The sequence below is a fragment of the Ursus arctos genome, unplaced genomic scaffold, assembly GCF_023065955.2.
Source record: "Ursus arctos isolate Adak ecotype North America unplaced genomic scaffold, UrsArc2.0 scaffold_5, whole genome shotgun sequence".
In the NCBI taxonomy this organism is placed as follows: Eukaryota; Metazoa; Chordata; class Mammalia; order Carnivora; family Ursidae; genus Ursus; species Ursus arctos.
In genome coordinates this window covers 13,563,774-13,583,605 of record NW_026623067.1, presented here as the reverse complement: position 1 = coordinate 13,583,605, position 19,832 = coordinate 13,563,774, and the positions used below count along the sequence as shown (strand labels likewise).

The window sequence follows — 19,832 nt, the reverse complement described above, 5'->3', positions numbered from 1 at the left end:
TTGATGTTGTTTTGCTGCATTTATTGAGATGGGACCCGGCAGTTGTGAACAAGGTAAAATCATGGAGACTGTTATTTAAAAAACCAGCCATAAAATCTATAGATAGAAAGTAGGTTAGCGGTTGCTTGGGGCTGGGGGTGGGAACGGGGATTGGCTGCACGTAGGTACGAGGGTCTTTCTCAGGTGATGGAAGTGTTCTAAAATTGCATTGTGGTGACAGTCACACAACTCTATAAATTTACTCAAAACCATCAAATTATAACTCATCAAAATGAGTGAATTTTAATGACATGTAATTTATGCCTCAATAAAGCTATTAAATGAAAACAAAAACAAAAACGGGGGCCTCTGGGTGGCTCAGTTGGTTAAGCATCCGACTCTTGATCTCAGCTAGGCTCTTGATCTCAGTGTTGTGAGTTCAAGCCCCACACTGGGCTCCAGGCTGGGCAGGGAGGCTACTTAAAAAAAAAAAAAAAGAAGAAGAAGAAAAACCCCTGCCCCAGGTTTTTTTTTTTTTTTTTTTTAAAGATTTTATGTATTTATTTGTCAGAGAGAGAGACAGCAAGGGGAGCTGCAGGCAGAGGGAGAAGCAGGCTCCCCGCCGAGCAGGGAGACCAATGTGGGGCTCAATATCAGGACCCTGGGATCATGACCTGAGCCGAAGGCAGACGCTGAACCGACTGAGCCACCCAGACATCCCTCTGATGGATCTTTCAGTGGAAGAGCTGCCCCATGTGGTGGGGGTGGGGAGAGGGGCGACTGGTAGACACTAATGATCAGCTCTTGCTGCAAAGCTGGCGGGTGCTCATGGCTCTGTCTGTCACCTGTGGCCCCACAACAACTTACTGAACCCAAGAGCTTGCTGCAGCCCACGCCCAGGCCCGCACCTGCACCCACTGGACCAGGCTGTTTTTACCTGTGAACCTTGGGACTCCCCCGGTTGGCAGAGGTCAGCTCAAGCCCTATTCCGCCTGCATCAGCATCGCCTGTGTCCTCATTCTCCCTGGGGGCCTTGAAGCCCCACCCCTGTGGGGGTCTAAGTGCCCAGAACCTCTGGAACATGGCCTGGGCCCCCACCTGCCTGGGAAGAAGCCAGAAGCCCAAGCAGTAGCTGGGGCCACATTAAGGCTCTGTACACGGTTTGGTATTGAGTTCTTTCGGGGGTTTATTAAGGCATTGAGCACAGTGTGATTTTCAGCCAACTGAAATGAATACAAGGAAATCTATCAGGACCTGAGGGATGTGCTTTTAAGGTTAATGGTGAGGCTGACGAGCTGAGGAGCACTTAGGGTAACGCCCGCACGGCATCCGCCCCGGTGCACTGGACTCTTTCTGCCCCTGTCCCTCAGCCAGGGGCTCAGGCTCAAGAGCTCCTAGAGAGCACCTTGAAGTTCCCACCAGCTTGATGCCCAACGGGCATGGGATCCCCTGCCCGGTGCCAAATAGCAGGAAAGCCCCCCGGAGTACTGAGCTGCAGGACCCCCCTACCCAGGAGTGGAAGGTGCTGTGTGGCCTGGCCACGGAATGGGGCACAGAGGCATTGAGCAAGCAGGCCAGGACGGACAGCCTCCGACACGACACAGGGACCAAGGTGGGTCCCACCAGGCAGGCAGGAAGAGAGGGCTGGGAGCCTCTGTCTGGGCCCAACTGTGGCTGTTGAGCCTTTTTTCCATTTACAACTCACTGCATCTGGGGAGAACAGGAGGGGTGCATCCTGAGGGAGAAAACAGAACAAGAGGGGGGAGGGGGCGGGGAGGAGAGACGGGCCAGGTCCCCGTCAGCCTGAAACTCCAGACTGTTCGAGGTCACTGGAGGTGCTGAACTGTCTCTCCACCTTCTTTTGGTCCTTGATCTTGAGTCCAATGTCCACTCTCTTCTCAAAGAAGTTCACTAGAACGGACTCTGTCAGGATAGACGCCAAGATCTGCTCGAAGGAGATGCACCAGTCTGTGTCGACGGTGCCCCCGCAGCGGGTGGGGGCCGGGGGGCTGCGGGCCTCCGCGCCCACCAGCACCGTGTCGTCAGCCAGGTCCTCGCACTGCAGGGAGCCTGTGCTGACCACCGAGTAGGAGGACATGGACATGTCGTCTTTGGTTTCATCGTCGGACAGCAGCTGGGACGGGGAGCCCCGGCCCTCACCACCGCCCCCGTCACCCACCACCTGGCTCTCGTGTGGAGCTTTCCCGAGGTGGGTGTCCCCCCCGGCTTTGGCCTGGGGGTCACCCGCAGCTGGAGGCTGAAGCTCCGGGGCTGGGTCCTGCACGGGGTCGGGGGCTGGTGGCTCGCCCTCCTCGGGGGCGCCATCCCTGGGCTTCCTGCCGGGCTGGGCGGAAAACTTCTTCCCCACCTCGCCGATGCGGAGCAGTAGGCTTGCCACTGTGGCGATGGCGTGATACAAGTCCTGCTCCATGGGGTCCTCGCTGAACATGTTGTACAAGGTCTTGCACAGCTCGATGAACTGTTCCTTTTCAGGGGAGACACAGAGAAAGGGTCAGGGAGACGGGGAAAGATGGGTCAGACTGGCCTGGGGTCAGCCAGACTGCCAATGCTGCCTTGTCTTGTTCGTGCTCTCCAGCCCTGTGCCTCGTTTCACGGACTGGGACGTGGAGGCACAGAGAGGGGGAGTGACTTGACCGGTATCACACAGCCTTCGAACAGCTTTCTCTTCCAGCTGCTTTTCTCTCAGCACAGACCGTGACTGGGAGCCCCTCCCTGTCCCTACAGCCACACTGCTGGCAGAGCCAGACCCAGTTCTCTCATGACCTTCCAGGCCCAGTGGCTACAAGGGCTTCTTCCGTGTGTTCTTTGACCAGGATGGAGAAAGAGGACAAGCAAGCTCAGTCTGGGTCCGTTGAGGGGATGGGGAGGTCTGACTCCGCACACTCAGGCCTCCTGCCTCACTCCACGGTGACCCTATTCTTCAGGACGCAGAGGAGACAGTGCCCAGACTGCAGGGTGCCCCACTGGGCAGAGCAGGCCCACGGTCAGACTGCGGCCCTGCTCCGAGACCCTCGGCAAGATGCCGGGCTCCTGACCCAGAGGCCAGCAACTGAGCAAGGGGCCGTGGGTGGAGCAGGCCTGCGTGGGCACGGCACCTGTGTGGGCACGGCACCCTGGGGGGGGCACCTGGGGGGGCCTGGGAGGAACAGGAGTGCTGTGAGGCTGTCTTGTAAAGGGGGTTGCGTGAGTCTGTGTCAGAGGCTAACCTTCCCTACTGCGTCTCTGGTGCATAGACATGGATGAAATGTGAACGAGTCACCGCCAGGAGACACCACCCAGGAGGAGGCCCCAAAGCAACTGGCCTCCTGTCCTTCTGGAATCTCCCTGACTGCTGTCTGACTGGCAGGTGCAGGAGGTAGGCAGGAGAATTTCTGCCCTCCAGGGGACGCTGGGAGGGAGGGTGGGGAGCCGCTGGGTGGGGGGAACCCAGCCTTGGAAGTGTCTGTTGTGGGCTCGGAATGGGCCTACCTGGTTCATTTTGGGAAGATCCTTAATCGTCTCCTTCTGAACCTCTTTCTCTTTAGCCCACATGCGAAGGTAGTGCCGATAGTCGGGAGGGCTGGTCCCCTTCTCCTCTGTGAGTTGGGAGAAAAAAATCTGTCAAATGGGAGAAAGAGCTGCGGGCTGGTAGCAGGCAGTGGGTTTTGGTGTTGTCTGGCATGGGGTTACCGGGGCCCTTTTACAAAACACCCCGGTATTTGGAGAGGTGGCGGTGTGAAGAACACTCCAGAACACTCGGATGTCTCCCCTGAGTTATTATGCTGAAGTAAGGCCTGAGCTGATAAAAAGGGCCCCAACCTGTCTCCCCCAAGACGGTGAAGGAGGGACGTGGAGGTTGGAGAGAGGCTGGCAGGAGAGGGAGAGAGGCTGGACACCTAGAGGGGTCCTGGCAGAAAGCAGGTGCCCCGGAAGGAGCTGGCAACAGGGTTGGGGGCCGTGGTATTACAGCTACAAGAAATTCCGGCCTGGGGGTGATGAGAGTGGCTTCCTGGGGCAGCTGACTTCCCTGGGTGGGGGGGAGGGAGGGAGGACGGCCCAGACCCCACCGCCCCCGGGATCTGAGTCAGCACCAGCGCACACGGGCCTGCCTGTACCTCCTCTTTTTTCCTGGATGTCTTCATTTCCACCTCCCTCTTGCTCTTCCTGCCGCAGTGCTTCTGGACAACCGGAAAAGAGAAAGCACACAGGGAACATTCTTGCATTACGACCGCAAACCACGGAGGCCTGCGAGCAGCCCGGTCCGATGCTGCGGAAGCCCAGGGCCCACTCACGTTCTTCACCTGCGCACAGGGAACCAAAGCGCCACCAGCCCCGCCTTCCTCTCTGCCAAAGGACTGCAAGCCTCAGCCCGCGGTGTTGAAGTGAGCAGTGATGCGCGTTATGGAGAAAAAGCCCGAGCACTAATTTCTGTAGTGACTGTTGGAAAGGGTCAAACTGAGGGCAGTCCTGATTATCAATTCAACCTTCCGCCAACCACGACACTGACTGATGAGGAATTTTATGTACAGGAATTCCGGGCCGGGCACTGTATTTCTTCAAGTGACGCATTTGCTGGAGTTGGCCCATGCCGTCCCCTGTGGGGCCCATGAATGTGGGGAGCAGCAGGCGGCCCAGTTCTCCCGGACCCGTGGGCGGCAAGGCCACCGGGGGACCTGTGGTGGGTGGAAGCCTCCCAGCGCTGTTGGCGGCGGGGGGCCTCTTGGGGCTCAGGCTTCTCACTGCCGAGGGGAGACCTGCTGCCTGGGGCTGCGTGGGGTCTGAGAACAGGCCTCTGTACAACTGCAAGCCCTGGGAAAGCCGGAAGTGCCTGAGATTCTCCCAGACTCAGTGTAACAGAAGACCACCTGCTTCTCTGGTTTGTGTACCTGAAATCAAGGTCCTCAGCCCTCCTATCAAGTTCAAATTAGGCCTTCTGACCCCACCAGCACGACTGCCTTGGGTATCTTGATACACACTGTGTTTAATTTCTCTTTTGGGTACGGTCTGCCACGAGAACTTACACGCTGGGGTTTTGGTCGGGTAACCCCAGGCCCGGAATGCCCATCACCCCGGGTCTGATGCCTCCGAAAGGCTTTACATGTAGCAAGAAACGATTTCAAAAAGGCACTCAACGAATGTATCCTTCCTTCACATTAGAGTTGTGTAGGCCATGAGAACATCTTCCAGGGAGAGCATCCACCACCCCCCTGCACCTCCGCTCGTCCATTCACACTGTTACAATGACGGCGTCTGAACTTTTTCCCAGGAGTGTGACGACGGCATACTGTCTGCGTGCGGCCGGGGAGCTGAGGCCCTGGTGCCGAGCCACACGTCCTCATTTACTCCCCCCCTCAACGAGCACAGAGGCCGCCCCTCTCCTCCCCAGGAAGCTGCGGCTTGGCCCTGGGTCCTCCTCGGGACTCATGCACACAGGAGGCGTCCCTGGGACCAGCGCGGGGTGGGGGTGGGGTCTCAGGCAGATGCAGCCCAGCACAAAGCAGGTGCCCCTGACCCCCAGGGACTGACCTTGAGCCTCCCAGGGCAGGAAAAGGTCCAGATCTGAGGCCAGAGGAGATGCTGGAAGGGAGAGCGGAGGAGTGGAGGAGAGAGGAAGAGAGAGGCCAAGGTCCAGGAAGGCAGAGACAAGAGAAACAGGAGTGAGAACACCCCGGGGGGCCCTCCCCAGAGAGAGGCCGTTGCCGTCACCCCCGGCTCCCCAACATAGTACGCTCCCCAAGCCCACCGCTGTGGGCCCCACAGCACAACTGCCCCGCGGCAAGGCCGGAGGCCACAGCACAGGGGCCAGCGGTGCTCACCTTCTGAGGAGCTGTCCTCGGTGAAGTAGTGGGTCGCTTCCAGGGCTGACTCGGCCTCCTCCGGGCTCAGCGCTGTGCTCAGAGAGAAAGGTGAGTGAGGGCAGGAGAACACAGTGGGACTCACCGAGGCTCGGCTCCCCGCGTGGCGTGCCCCACCGCTGCCAGGGCCCATGACACAGCGTGCGGTCAGAGTGGTAATGATGACCGCGGATCCCAGCTATTGTTCCTTCCTTGCCTTTCACGCTGTGTTTGAGAATGTCACACGCAGCCCATCTAAACACCTGGTCAGGGTAGCTGGGGGTCCAGCGGACGGCCAGCCTCCCGCCCGCCCCGCTGGCGGGGTGCAGGGGATCCTGCGGGGGCTAGGCCCCTGCGGACAGCCGCACAGGGACCAGCCACGCACAAGCGACTTGCTCTTCTCGCTTCATGCGTGGTGGGCATCGTTCCACATTGGTACGTTCTTTGTGATGGAGTCGTTAGCAGGGTTTCGGATCCATGTGGTTCTGTGGGGGGCTCGTTCTCTCCTCTGTGTGGATGGGGATGCGATGACAGGGGTTGAACAGGTGGCACTTGGGGGAGGTGGCAGGGTGCGGGCTGCGGGAGCCCTGGATGGAGCAGGGCAGACACAGGTGTCTCGGGAGTTGGTGAAGGTGGCCTCACGTGCCCTCACCCGGAGGACCCCGGCCTGGTGGCATCTGCCCAACCCAGGCCTTTCCCTCTGCACAGTCAAAAGTGGCTGGCATCGACCTTCCCTGAGGCCAATGTTCCGTGCTGAATTACAGGGAAAAACCAGTCTGAGAACACCTGTGCTCCCACCGGGCAGCTTTAAAAATGCATTCCAGGCCCGTGAAGTGGATACAGCACCGGTGTTCTAAAAACCATTCCGCCCACTGGCCGCAGCCACAGACTCCCTGGGGCAGTTCGAGAACAGCAGCAGGGACCCAGGGCGGCTCCACCCCAGACCAGAGCGCCCCCGGCTAGAATTCTCACCAGCCTGAGTCTCAGTTTCCCCCTTGTGAAAACCAGGGAACCTCTTCTTGGAGAACTCTCCATGCTGGGCAGGGTGAGCGGGGCCCACATAGCGGGAACCCACAGACGATAGGATCTGGCCTGTCTTAGGACCAGCTGCCAGTCACCCTTCTCCCCACCCTGTGGCCTGTCAGTGTCCCCAGGAGGCTCAGGCACAGCGTAGAGAAGCCGAGGGAGAGCAGCCCCTGCTCATGGTTGTACAACAGGGCTGGACAACGAGGCAGCACCCCCAGGCTGACCCTCTCCCCAGGGGAGCTGCCCTGTGCTCCACCTGGGTCCCCCTCAGCCAGGCTCAGTCCTCGGTGACACTGTCTCAGGTTATGCCTCTGCCCCAGGGCTCCAGCTGCCTCCTTCCGTCAGGATGTGGAGCCCCCAGGCTGCCCAGGTGTGGAGGCCCAGCACCTCACAGAGGCCTTGGGACGCTGCAGCCCCAACTCCACACCCGAGAGGCCCTTGCTGGTGAGCAGGGGGGAGGCTCTCACCTGGGGGCAGGTGCAGCTTGTAGAGTGCCTTGAGCTTCTCTGTCAGGTCTCCATGGTACATCCCACCTGCGGAGGGAGGCCAGTGAGCAGGCCTGCCGGCAAGAGGGCACCAACACCCCCCGCCAGTCCACAGTGGAGCCGCTCCCCTTCCAGTGGGTTCTGGTGTGTCCCTCCTCACAGCCTGACTCTCCTGGAAGGGTCCGTGGGGTGAGCCCCAGGCCTCCCACTTGCCCCTGAACACCTTTGCCCTTCTCAGGGTCGGCAGACCCACCCCGAGCAGCCCTGGCCCGAGGGAGGGGAAGTGGAGGGGAGGACCCCACTGGATCCCCACATGTTCCCAGTGGGAAAACTGCCCTTTCTGTCTCAGGGTGCTGCTGCAATGGGACGACAGGCTAGGCTGGCATCTGGAGGCTTCTCCAGGAAGGGCCCTGGGGCTACTCACTCATCCCCGTCACAAACTCCTTGAAGTTGATCAGAGAGTCCTTGTTCTCGTCCAGGAGCCGGAACATGCGCCCCGCCAAGACGGGTGTGTGGGCGCCGCAGGCCCAGGGCGTCAGGCTGGCGAAGAGCTCCCGGAACTGGCTTGCGTCAATGCGGTACTGCTCCAGGTAGGGCAGGCTGGGGTCCCGACGCACAGCTGTGGGGCGGCTGCCACCCCAGTACTGACTTGCCAGGTGCTTGGCCTGCAGGGGCACAGCCTAGTGAGACAGCCGGGCCTCCCAGCGCCTGGGCGCTTAGGACCGCCAGGCTGCTCAGTGTGTCCTCCCTCCTCCTCTGTCCAAGTCTGCAGAGTCCTGGGGTGGGGAGTGCTGGGCCCGACACAGCATCTCACAGAACCTCCCACCCCATCAGCCTCTTGTTGACAGACGCAGGAGCGGACACACAGCCTAAGGCTGCCGGCCACAGCAGGCCACAGTGGGTGAGAGGTGGCACTGACTGGACCGTGCTGACCATCAGGCTCAGGTCTGGGTGCCAAACCAGAGGCCGATGGGAACCAACAACAGGTGGTCTGGACTCAGCTGTTTCTGCCTGCTCTTCACACCTGTTCCCCTTCTTCTGTTAACAGCACCTGAAATTTTTGGGGACAGCCCCTGCTGTCCCATCCTCAGGCCGTGGGACAGGCACATGTTCTACATTTTGCTCAACAATAAACACCCTCCTGTAGCCGCAGCACCTAACCTGGGTTAGTCCAACAATTAACCCTGGACTTTCTGTTAAAACCACTTGGAAAGAAAACGCTCTTTCCCCTGAGAGAACAGGATGACCCTGGAGCTGCGGACAACAGTCCTGCCATTCTCTAGGAGGAGCAGTTCAGAGGACATGCAAGGTAGGGGAGCTTGACAGCACGTTTAAGCACCTGGATCCAGCCATGCCTGAAGGTGTGAATTCCTAGACTTTCCAGTAACATGAACCAATGCATTCCCTCCTGTGTAAGCTGACTTGAGTGGATATTCTGGACACTTTCTTAAGAAAGTGTCCTGCCTAAATTCCATGAAGGAATAAATTCTACCTTAGGAAGTTTGGGGTAACTACATCTGAGGATTTTTTTTTTTAAAGATTTTATTTATTTATTCGACAGAGATAGAGACAGCCAGCGAGAGAGGGAACACAAGCAGGGGGAGTGGGAGAGGAAGAAGCAGGCTCATAGTGGAAGAGCCTGACGTGGGGCTCGATCCCATAACGCCGGGATCACGCCCTGAGCCGAAGGCAGATGCTTAACCGCTGCGCCACCCAGGCGCCCCTTGAGGATGCTTTTAAATTGATTTCTTGAGGCACCTGGGTGGCTCAGTCGGTTAAGCATCTGCCTTCAGCTCAGGTCATAATCCCAGGGTCCTGATATCAAGCCCTGCATCGGGCTCCCTGCTCTTGGGGAGCCTGCTTCTATATCTCTTCCCTGCTCATGCTCTCTCTTCTCTCTCTCGAACAAATAAAATCTTTAAAAAAAATCAATTTCTCCTCTGGCAGGAGGTTGCCAGACCGAGGACGCACTTAGGGGACCAGGATGGGGTACGGGGCTTGCCCTTGCTCTTGGCTGTTACCTTAAACACCACGTAAAGGTCCTCCAGCTCTTCAATTGAGAAACCAATGTCCCCAGGTATAGCTCGGACCTAGAAGGAAAGAGAAACAGGATGGATTCTCAAGTTCCAGGTCTCTGAGAGAATCCGCATGTGGACGGAGGCTAACACAAGCCACACTCGTGATGTTGCCAGCTGGCCAAGCCCACGACGGCAGTCCATTCACGGAAGGAGGTGTGGACCATTCAGGGAAGGAGGTGTGCACCACACGCTTATCTCTGGTTACCCATCCCACCACGCAGTCCACACTCTCCAAGTTCCTTCTTGGTGTGCGCTGGGGGGGGGTGCTTTCTGTCCTGAACACCCAGTCAGGGACACAGGGTGAGGGGCAGTCATGTAGCAACTGCTGTCTGGATCCTTGGAAAGACTCTGGCACTGGCCCTCTAGAAAGCGTCCTAGAACTTCCCCATAAATTCTCTCTCCAGAGTTGGGGAGGACAAAGGCTTGTAGAGGCACAGTGGGCTGGGTGGGTGGAGGGTGGCTGAGGGTCGCTACCCAGGGGCAGGGGTGAAGCCAGGCTGGAGGGCTCAGCCCACAGTAGGATGATGCTGGCCTTTGGGCCCTGGGGTGTCAGAGGAGTTTTTCCGCAGTGACCAGGCGCCTCCCACTTCCTCAAATTTGCACCTTCACTCCCGGATTCCAGTCCTACATGAGGCAACACTAGGGGCTCTGCACCCAGCCCGTGGGCAGAAGCAGCCTGCTCGGGTCATGGCCCCTGCCCTCTGCCCCCCTCAGCAACCTGCACCCATCGGAGCCCAGCCCCGTCCATACCACGCTGCGCTTGGCTGTGTCCTCCAAGGACTGGATCACCTTCAGCCTCTGTTTAAACCGCATCTGTTCAATGTCCTCGGCCCTCAGGCTGCTGAATTTCTACCGGCCAGAGGGGATTCAGTGAGGTAAGGCCGAACCACAGAGCTGAGAACTGCCCGGGGCCACGGCCGCCCACACCCACATGCCCGGATGGGGCAGGCCCGCCAAACAGCCCCAGAGGGTGCTGACCTCATAGGACACCTTCAGGAGGTCAAAGATGTCCACTTCCGTGGGCGGGTCATCTCCACTAGTCAGCAGGGCATGGAGGTGTGGGATAGGAGGGGAAACACTCTGTTTGTTGACCACATTATCCAGGTATCTGTGGGGATCGAAGGACAGAAGGCTGGACTACCCACAGGTAATGGGGATCTCTTACCTACCAAAAGGTGTGGAGAGGCCTAATTTGCTCGACTCCCAATCAATAAGCGAGTGTGCTGAGGACGGGGCATCCTCCAGGAGGGCGGGAGAGGAGTCCCTGACTCTGCGGGGTTGGGGGCGGGGCAGAGGCACCAGAAAGGAGGCTCTCTTCTGCCCCCCCACCCTGGAGTGTGCTCAGTGGGCACATCAGTGCACGCTGAGTGAGGAGTGCCCAGGGCTGGTGAGGGCCCGGGCTCTGCCATCCATGGTGGTGCTGGCCAGCAGCCCGGCAGGAGGAGGGAGGCCGGCTCGGTCACCTGCCCAGGACGGTCATGGCCTCGCCCTCGTCGCTGCAGCCCAGCAGCTGCTCCATGTTGGCATCCAGGATGGCCAAGGCCACCTGCAGGATCACCTTGATGCCCTCATAGAAGAAGCAGTCAACGATGACCACAGCACTCTCGAAGGGCATGACGCTGAGGAACAGGGTCAGGAACCAGGAGAGAGAGATGCTGGAGATCACCCCCAGGTCCTGCATCTTCTCAGAGAGCTGGGGCAGGAAGTCTCTCGTGAGCTCTTCAAAGATGCCTTGGTCCACCAGAGCCCCTAGGGAGAGGATGAAGGAGTCTGAACGCTAAGCCCACGCCGCTGGCTCAGGCCCCCATGTGGGTACAGGGAGCCCACCTGATCCCCGGCCAGCTCTGCTCACATGCAAGGCTGGAGGGACGGGCTGGAGGGAACAAGAGACAGAAACGGTGTGCGGGTTTCCCTTCTAGGGTGTCCAAACTACTGTGTGAGAATGATTGCTCCCACTGTGCTTGGATTTGCTTTTGGGAATATACAAATCTCTCCCTTCTAGAAGTGTCAGAAGTAAGCAGGAGCCTTAGCTGGGGGCTATGTGTCCTGCCCTGAAGCTTGTGAACAGATGTGTGATTATAAAGGACCCGAGGAGGGGTTCCCCAAAACCAAATGGCAGGGGAAGGACATCTTAGAATAGCAGGCTCCGTTATGTATGTAATTAAATACGTTTCCCAGTGCATCTGCCCTTAATCACTCAGACTGTACGGGCTGTCATCCGCAGTCGCTGAGGCTGGTGATAGGTACGCGGGGCTGCACTACCTGCTCTGGCTGCGCTGTCGGAAATCTCGCACAATAAAAAGCCTCATGCAGAGTTAGATGGGTGAGAACGGAGGCCCCAGGCTGACTTCTGAAAACCACTGAATGTGGAATATCTTCTCTCCCTGCCAGCAAGTGCTGGGAGCCGCATGAAGTCTGGGCAGGACGGCCCGTGTTTGGTCTCCCCCTTCTAGCTGTGTGGGGATTTCTCAGCCTCGTCTGGGGAATGGGAACCGCGAGTGTCTGCAGCCTGTGCAATGTGCTCGGTGTGGAGGCTGGCCCGGGGAGGTCCGCCCCCCCAGCCGCGGGGCCTCCGGCACTCACCCACCACCCTGGTGTTGTAATAGTCAGGCAGCATGCGCTCGCAGAGGGCCACCAGCAGCCAGAAGGCCTCCTCCTCGCTGCCGTACAGCAGAAGCACGGAGGTGACGATGTTCATGGCCTGTGGGCACAGAGACGGCAAAGGGGAGGCTCTGGGAGCTGGCCCTCCGAGTGAAACCGCCCCCTCCCCCCAAGGGGCCTGCATGGCCTCACTCTGCAAGCAAATCCGACAAACTGTCCCACCCAACTCCAGGCAATCTGCCCAAAGGCCATTTGCAGGAAACCAATTTGATGGAAACCATCGGCCAGATTCCTCCCATCGGGCCAGCGGGCACTTGGAAAGCCGAGGGGAAGAAGTGTGGCACTTCTTCAGAGTGGTTTCTGGTGTTGGAGGTGTGACACGGGCCAGGCGGGTGTGTAAGTGAGCCCCGTGCGACAGCTACACGGCTGAGGTAGAACGGGCGGGGGGGGGGGGGTGCGCACAGCCTGAGCCGCTAGCAAGGCCAATAAGAAAACGCTTCGATGGTGGAGCTTCTCTTAAAAATTCTCTAAAGCCAGCACACGGACTCTCCCTGCACGGGTAACAGGTCACGTAGGACATGGCCGAATGGAAAGGGACCTCTGAGGGGGCGCCTTGCTTCTTGGAAAGCCCGACGCAGCCTTGGGGAAGGAGAAGGCCTTTGGGCTGGGCCGGGAAAACGCCCCCCAGACGGGAAATCAGATGCTGCCGCAAGTGCAACTGGAAACCACGGTGAGATGCCACGTCAGGCCACTAGGGTGGCTACTGTCCAAAGACCAGAAAGCCAGCGTGGCGAGGATGCGGGGCAGGTGGACCCCTCGTGCACTGCTGGGGGGCCATGAAATGGTGCTGCCGCGGTGGAAAGCACTACGGTGATTCCAAAATTAAAAAAAAAATTAAAGGTCCAATCACCATACGGTCCCGCAATGTCACTTCTGGGTATGGACGCAACAGAAATGAAAGCAGGGACGGGATGGGAACCGCTCAGGGCGGTGCTGTTCACGGGGGCCCGAAGGCCAGGCCAGGCCAGCGCCCAGTGGCAGACGCGCGGGCAGACCGAGCGTGGCATACACGCGGAGTGGGGTACGGTTCTGACACGGGACCCAATGGGGATGAGCCCTGAGGACGCTGCACTATGCAGTAAGCTGGTCACGAAAGGGCGAACCCTGTGCGGCTCCATTTCTAGGAGACACTGAAGGCGCCAAACCCACAGAGACGGAGGGCAGGATGGGGATTAGCAGGGGAGACGTTTGCACATGCTGAGCCATCCAGGGCTCTGGGACCCAGACCAGGGCACGCAGAAGGCAATCCATGCCGTGGGCTGAGGTGAGCAACGACAGGGTCTCCGGTTACACCCCTCTTGGTGGCCAGGCTTTCCGGGGGGCACGGGGCACAGTCACTCGTGCAGCCTCTGGGCCCGCCTCGCCCCCTTTACCTGACAGTAGCCGATGGTGGGGTTTCGGAAAGCGTAGGCAGTCAGCACCCGCCGGAGGGCCGCGATGCCCAGCTCGTTCTGGAAGGCGGGGTGCTCGGGCATGGAGCGGTGGAGGTCTCGCTCGATCTCCTCCGTGGCCAGGCTGTACTTGCCCGTGGACTTCTCCACCAGCTCAGCGTAGTAGCCAGGGTGAGTCACCATCTCATTCCAGGCTCCTGCGGAGACACAGCTGGCAGCTGTCTCTCTCCTCCTCCCCTCCTGCTGCGACTGTGGGGGCAGGGACAGGGCAGGATGGGGATGCCATGCACCACAGAAGAGAAGTGGAACTCTGGGGCCCGTTAGGAGGCGGGAGGCAAAGGCTCCTTGGTGATTGCTTCTGGGAGGGGTTGCCCCACCAGTCTGAATGGCCTTCTCGTGAAACTGTCCAAGTGGCCAAGGGTGTGTGTGCTGGCAAAGCCTGTCCCAAGGAAAGGAGACCCGGTGCTTGCGCCCCACTGCAAGTGGGAAGGCACCATCTGAGGACAGAGCCCCACCCTTGCTGTCTGCACCCCAGGACGGCATCCCTGGTTCAGGCCCCTCACAGCTCAGAGCCCCGTTCTGGCAGCTCCTGCCTGGCTGGCTCGGGAGGCCTGGGGTCGGCGGGGCTCTCACACAGTGGTGCAGGGGGGCCAGGCCGAAGCCGGGACCGCTCACCAGAGAACAGGAGCCACAGCTCCCCGCGGAGGCTCTCGGGGATGCCCTTCAGCACCAGCTCCCGCGTTCTGGCCGTGCGGTACATGCACACGCCTCGCCCGTACTCGAAGAAGTGAATGTTCCATGACTCCTCTTTCATCTTCTCCTTGGCCTGGGGGAGAAGCAAGCGGGGCCTGGGTGTGCGTGCCGGGCCCGCCTCCATCTACAGCGTGCGGCTACGAGGGCCCAGGCTGGGTGGCCGCGGCACCACCCCGGACAGCAGCGAAATGAGCCTCCGTGCGGAGGCCTAGAGCCTGGGGTGACCGGTCCCGCCCCCGGGTCAGGCAGGGTGCCCCTGGACAGTGCCCGTTCGGGGGCCCGAGGACCTGAAGTGGCATGCAGGCGCGAGGCCTTCTCCCAGGCCGCTGGAGTCCACGCCCTGGCCTTACCCCCTTGGCCCCCAGGTCCTCCACGGGCGAGTTTCCCTGGAAGAGTTTAAGCAGCCCCTGGGATGCGGTTGGCGCCTCCTGTGCACTGGAGCTCTGGCAGCCCCCCAGGGGTGTGCTGGGGCTGGCGGGCTGATCGGATGCCTCTGGAGGAGCTGCGGAGCGCTGAAAAACACAGCACCCAGTGAGTGAGCTGCCCAGGCCGGGGTCTCTGATGTGTGGCCGGTCGGCTGTCTGAGCACGTGGCCCTAGCCGCGGGGATCAGCTCGGGGTGGGACTGTCGGGAAAGAGCTGCGGGCCCCACAGAGCCCAAGCGCCGAGCCATGAAGTGGAGCAGGGGCAGGCCGACCTGATGGCCTGACCTGCCCTTTACAGAGTGACAGAGTCCTGAGGCAATCTGTCCTGCGGAAGCCCGTGATGACTGCCGAGCCAGGCAAGGAACACTCTCTTGTCCCCTCTCCCTCAGGCCACCTGTCCACTGTGCCCTCAAGGGCCCTTCCAAGAAGGGGCTCCCAGAGGGCTGGTTGCTGCCCCCAGAGCTCCCCGAGTTTGTCTTCCTCTGGTCCACTAGTCTGGTGTGGTGCGCCCCGCAGCGGCCACATGACCTCTTGTATCTGGACACGCATGTCCGCTCAGGACTGGGTGCTGTGGCGTCTGGTGTACTAGAACTGGGTGTGTGAGGCGGGCTCCCCGCCTGCAGGCCATCTCTGCCACGGGTGCCATGGGCTAGCCATAAACAGAGCCTCGTGTGAGGGGGGGCCCCCAGTAGGGCTGTAGCCCCCTCCCGAGGGTAGAAGCCCAGGGATCTGCCTTCCCACTGCACAGACAGCGGAAGGGCAAGAGAAATGGACCCTGGAGTGGCTCTGAGAACATGCCCTGGTGGGGGGCAATATGGGGCTGGCAGAAGGGAAGGGAGGAATCAGGGACAAAGGTCTCACGGCAGCCCTGACTTTCAGGGCTCTTCCCCTGGTTTTCTGGAACCCCTCCCCTGGCAAAACATCTCCTCAGGGGAGCAGTGGAGCCGTGACCCCTCAGGCCCAGTGTGGGTGATGCCTGACACCCACCCCAGCTCGTCAGCTGTCCTTGCGGCCTGCCTTCCAGGTGACCTCACTGTGGCTGATGGCCTGTGCAGGGAGCTTGTCTCGTCCCTGGACCCAGGGGGTCAGGTGGGCCAGAGCTGGTGCTCATTCTGTCGACTCCCCTCAGCTCCCTCCTGAGCACCCACCGGTAGGAACAACACTGCTCTGAGAGGACACTTGTCACTGGCTCCCAGGAATCCACTTCCTTTCTGCCAACAGCCAGCTCCCCACTTTCATGTGGGGGCACATTTCTCTCTGCTCTTGGCCTGGCACTTTGTGGGCTTCACTGAGAACCGCGGTGATAGCCCTGAACTAACTAGCTTTTCCTACCCCTGGGCTCAGTGTGGGGGGGTTGGAGGTACTGTGTCACCCAGTCGTCACCAAGGAAATGCTGGGGTGGCTCTGCAGGGAGTGCTGGGGTGAGTCAAGGAGGACGCGGGGGTTGCCGCCAGCATCCTGGTACCACACGTGGCCTGGGAACAACGCCCTCCTGGCAGAAAGTGGAGGCCCTGCTGGCAACAGGCGGCTGACCGTGAGGACTTCCTGCCTTGTGGGCCAGTAAGCCCCCCCTTTGCATGTCGTGCTCCAGTCTGGGTCCTGTCGTCTCTGATCCCAACACCCCCTCCACCCCCTGGCCATGGTCCCATCCTCCCAAGTGGCAGGGGCGGGCACGCTGGTTGGCTTCCTGAGGGACCTCACCCTCTCTGTGTTCCTTGTAAGAGAAGCCTCTTCTTGACTGCGGTGATGGTTTCACAGGGAATACGTGTTAAACCCACCAAACTGCACTCTGAATATATATGGCATATTGCATGTCAATGTTACCCTGGAGATGCTGTTTTTAATAAAAAGGAAAAAAGAAAGAAAGAAAGAAAAAGAGAACAGCTAGGTCCTGTTCACAGTCCCTCCCTCTGTCCCTGGCTGGTGTTTCGGAAGTGAATTTTGCGTCCGCTATGATAAATTTTCATGGCACTGCTCAATCCACGGGGAACGACCCCAGTCCAGACCGACATGGAGATTCTGCTTCCCACCTGAGGTTCCCCAAAGGGACCAGGACACAAACGGAGTTGCAGGCCCCAGAGCACCTCAGAGAATCAGACTCTCCCTGCTGGAGAAGGGCATGGACTCCAGGATGTGGCCTTGGCGAGACCGTCCCGTGTGACAGCCGCGTGCGAGATGGGGAGCTCACGGGCCACGGCCCCTGGGAGTTCTGCGTTTTCCTGGGCCAGTCCCTCCCGTGCCTGCAGCTCACCACCTCACACATCCGTCCAGTGTGAACCTCCCAAAGCACCTGCCCGCCTCACCTCCTGCTCAACAGAACCTCCGCCCTCGTTTGACTGAGCGAGTGAGCGAGTGAACAGGAGCAGTCTGAGGCCCTTCACTGCCACGGCCATCGGCCAGCCTTCCTGCATCTGCGGCCTCACAGGCCAGGCCCCACCCCTCCATTCTGGCCCCAAGTCCCACCCTTCCACCTCCCGGGACCTTCCTCTAGGCGACTCCCTCTCAGGGGATCCACTGGCTGGATCCAGCCGGCACCGGCCCCACAAACCCTCCTGGAGCTTCCACTGGGGGGCGCTCACACGCTGTGTTCACCGAGCTGTCCACCTATGACCCTGCGCGTTACAGTATAGTGCAGACTTCAACTACAGTGACCCCTGTTCTCGGCTGACCTTTATACAGGCTCCTCGAAAGAGGTGCTGAAACTCACGTTTCCACTCCCAGAGTCTGTCAGAAAGTATACCTTCCTGTTCTACTATCTAACATCCAGTACCCTGGTCCTTTCTTTCTAGACCCTGTTGGTTCCCTCCTGTGGGCAATACTGAAATTAGTGAGTAAGCCTCTTCTCCCCTCCCTGCTTTCCCTGCCATCATACAGTGACACCCTTTCACTCTCAGGTAAGGAGGCAATCAATGAACTTATTCTATTTTCCGTGCCTTTTATTAAAAAAAGATTTTATTTATTTGAGAGAGAGCGCGTGCGTGCATGTGTGCATGAGTGGGGGAGGGGCAGAGGGAGAGGGAGAAGCAGACTCCCCACTGAGCAGGGAGCCCCATGCGGGGCTCGATGCCAGGACCCTGGGATCATGACCTGAGCTGAAGGCACACGCTTAACAGACTGAGCCACCCAGGTGCCCCATAAAGCCATTAGATTTCTTAGATTCCCACATGTTCTTTGCTTACTGCCTGTGGTCTTCACTCCTGAATCTTAATTTTTGCCCATATAAAATTCTTGGGTCGTGGTTTTTAAAAACTGTATGTCTTTAAAATGTTACACTGGGGGTGCCTGGGTGGTGCAGTTGGTTGAGCGTCTGACTCTTGATTTCGGCTCAGGTCATCTCAGGGTCATGAGATCGAGCCCCACATCAGGCTCTGCACGGCGTCTGCTTGAGATTCTCTCCCCCCCTGCCATTCCCCCCATCTTGTGTGCTCTCTCTCAAATAAAAAAATAAATCTTAAAAGGCATCTCTGATGCTTGTTTAAAAAAGTAAAAAACAAATAAAATGTTAGTGTGTACAAAATGTTGCTATCTAAAAGTCTGCACCCGCTCTGCTTTTGTTCTTTCATAAATGACTTGGGTCCGTTTTGACTGGTTGTCCCAAAGTTTCTTTCTTTCTTTCTTTTTTTTTTAATATTTAAATAAATAGCTTTTACTGCATTCTGTAACAATACTGGCTATTCTGGACTGGTTTTCCCAGACGTATGACATGCCCTTCCACCGTGCACGGTCAAGTCTTCTTACACTCAGAAAAGTTTTCTCGACTGGTAGTTTCTATCAGTTGATACTTTACACTCTTAAACATAAGTTGGATCTTCTTTGTCTGACTTCTTTATCACAGCTCCTGACCATTTCTTTCTCTTTCTTCACTTGTTTGGCCCTCCTCTGACCCCCATGCCTTCCTTAACTTCAAGTCTATTCATTGTTGTGTTCTCCTTGTGTGATACTTTTTTCTAAAATATTTCTCCTGAGTCCCATCAACTCTCTTTTCTGTTGACTGGTCACTTTATTTCTGAGCTTTCTAAAAGATTTTATTTATACCATTCTTTAGTAGTTTCTATTATTTTTCTAATTCTTTTTAGATCATTTTGAACTACTAGGGTACAGTTTTCATCTGCTTTGGGGGAATACTGTCTGATGGACTTTCACTGTCTGTGGAACGTTACGTGGTTTGTTTTTCCCCCATGATACCGTCATATGGGGTGTGATCGGATTCCTCTGTTGCTTGGGTTAAATGACATGAATTCTCTGTACTTTCAGGAGGATGATGTACGTGTCGGGGAGACGTGGGTCAGGGTAGCTTTCCGCACTGAACATTTGGGGGCCTGTCTTCTGCTGTACCTTTCTGTGTAGCCCCCTCCCCTCGATATGTCCTGATTCATCTCCTCAGTGTCGGAAGCTTCTCTCTCCTTCCCCCCCCCCCCCCCCGGGTTCCTGCCCTGCTCAGTCCCGGGTCTTGTTTCCCTCAGGGAGGGAGGGCTCTTTCCTGTTGGGGGTTGTGGTGGGTGTTTCAGATCCTCAGGGGAGTGGGCTGCCCCGGATTAGCTGATCTTCCGTCCCTCTTTATGGTTTGTGTGCTGATCTGTAAAGTGGGGCCTGAGAAATGTCCCCGGGTCACTCACTGGTTGTATCTCAGTCACCTGCCGAGGCTTCTGTTCAGTGAGCAGTCTCTCCCGGGGGTGTGGGGAGGTATTTTATGCTGGTTCTTGGGACCGTCAGAACCCCTTTTCTCTTCCCTTTCCTGCCTCAGCACAGCTGCTGTTTAGAGTAAGGCTACAGTTGGTGGTCTGACCCCATCTACGTGTCGTCTGGGGTTTGTGGGAGACCCTTCCACCTGCTTCTGTTAAAGGTGGTCTGGGCCTTTTCATGAGGAAATTCAGTAAGATTTAAAAATTACCCCGCTCTCACTGCCTTGTCCCAATTAAAGGCCTCTCTTCTCAGGATTTTCTTCCTGTCTTTCCACGGAGCGACTCTGGTCAAGGCCGCCATGACCTGTGTTTGCCGTCTCCAGTGGCCGGGTCTCAGTAATCGTAATGCGTGACCTCAGACATCATATGTCCCAACCTGCACTCCTGCAGCCCTGCTCTCCCTGCCTCCCCCCCATGTCGTGAAATGGTGATTTGACTCTGAGCTGCACAGCCGACACCATGGATGACACTAGTGTCACCTTGTAAACCCCTCTCTTTCGCCAGACCCAGTATCTAACC

General features: G+C 58.2%; 1 protein-coding gene across 4 annotated transcripts in view; it reads right to left on the bottom strand.

Moving 5' to 3' along the window:
- Nucleotides 1-19,832, bottom strand: part of TBC1D9B (TBC1 domain family member 9B) — a 43,501-nt gene continuing 23,669 nt past the window's right edge. Inside the window, exons 8-22 of one of the 4 annotated variants that reach the window (XM_048220917.2) lie at nt 14,558-14,719; nt 14,130-14,280; nt 13,437-13,651; nt 11,986-12,103; nt 10,866-11,151; nt 10,381-10,510; nt 10,153-10,251; nt 9,346-9,414; nt 7,749-7,989; nt 7,307-7,372; nt 5,796-5,867; nt 5,506-5,556; nt 4,095-4,157; nt 3,469-3,575; nt 1-2,464 (exon numbers count right to left, since the gene is read on the bottom strand). In XM_048220917.2, the coding sequence (XP_048076874.1) occupies nt 1,778-2,464; nt 3,469-3,575; nt 4,095-4,157; nt 5,506-5,556; nt 5,796-5,867; nt 7,307-7,372; nt 7,749-7,989; nt 9,346-9,414; nt 10,153-10,251; nt 10,381-10,510; nt 10,866-11,151; nt 11,986-12,103; nt 13,437-13,651; nt 14,130-14,280; nt 14,558-14,719 (2,517 nt within the window). In that variant the 3' untranslated portion in view covers nt 1-1,777. The remainder of the gene's footprint in view (nt 2,465-3,468; nt 3,576-4,094; nt 4,158-5,505; nt 5,557-5,795; nt 5,868-7,306; nt 7,373-7,748; nt 7,990-9,345; nt 9,415-10,152; nt 10,252-10,380; nt 10,511-10,865; nt 11,152-11,985; nt 12,104-13,436; nt 13,652-14,129; nt 14,281-14,557; nt 14,720-19,832) is intronic. The other 3 variants (XM_048220918.2, XM_048220919.2, XM_048220920.2) reach the window with 3 other exon arrangements.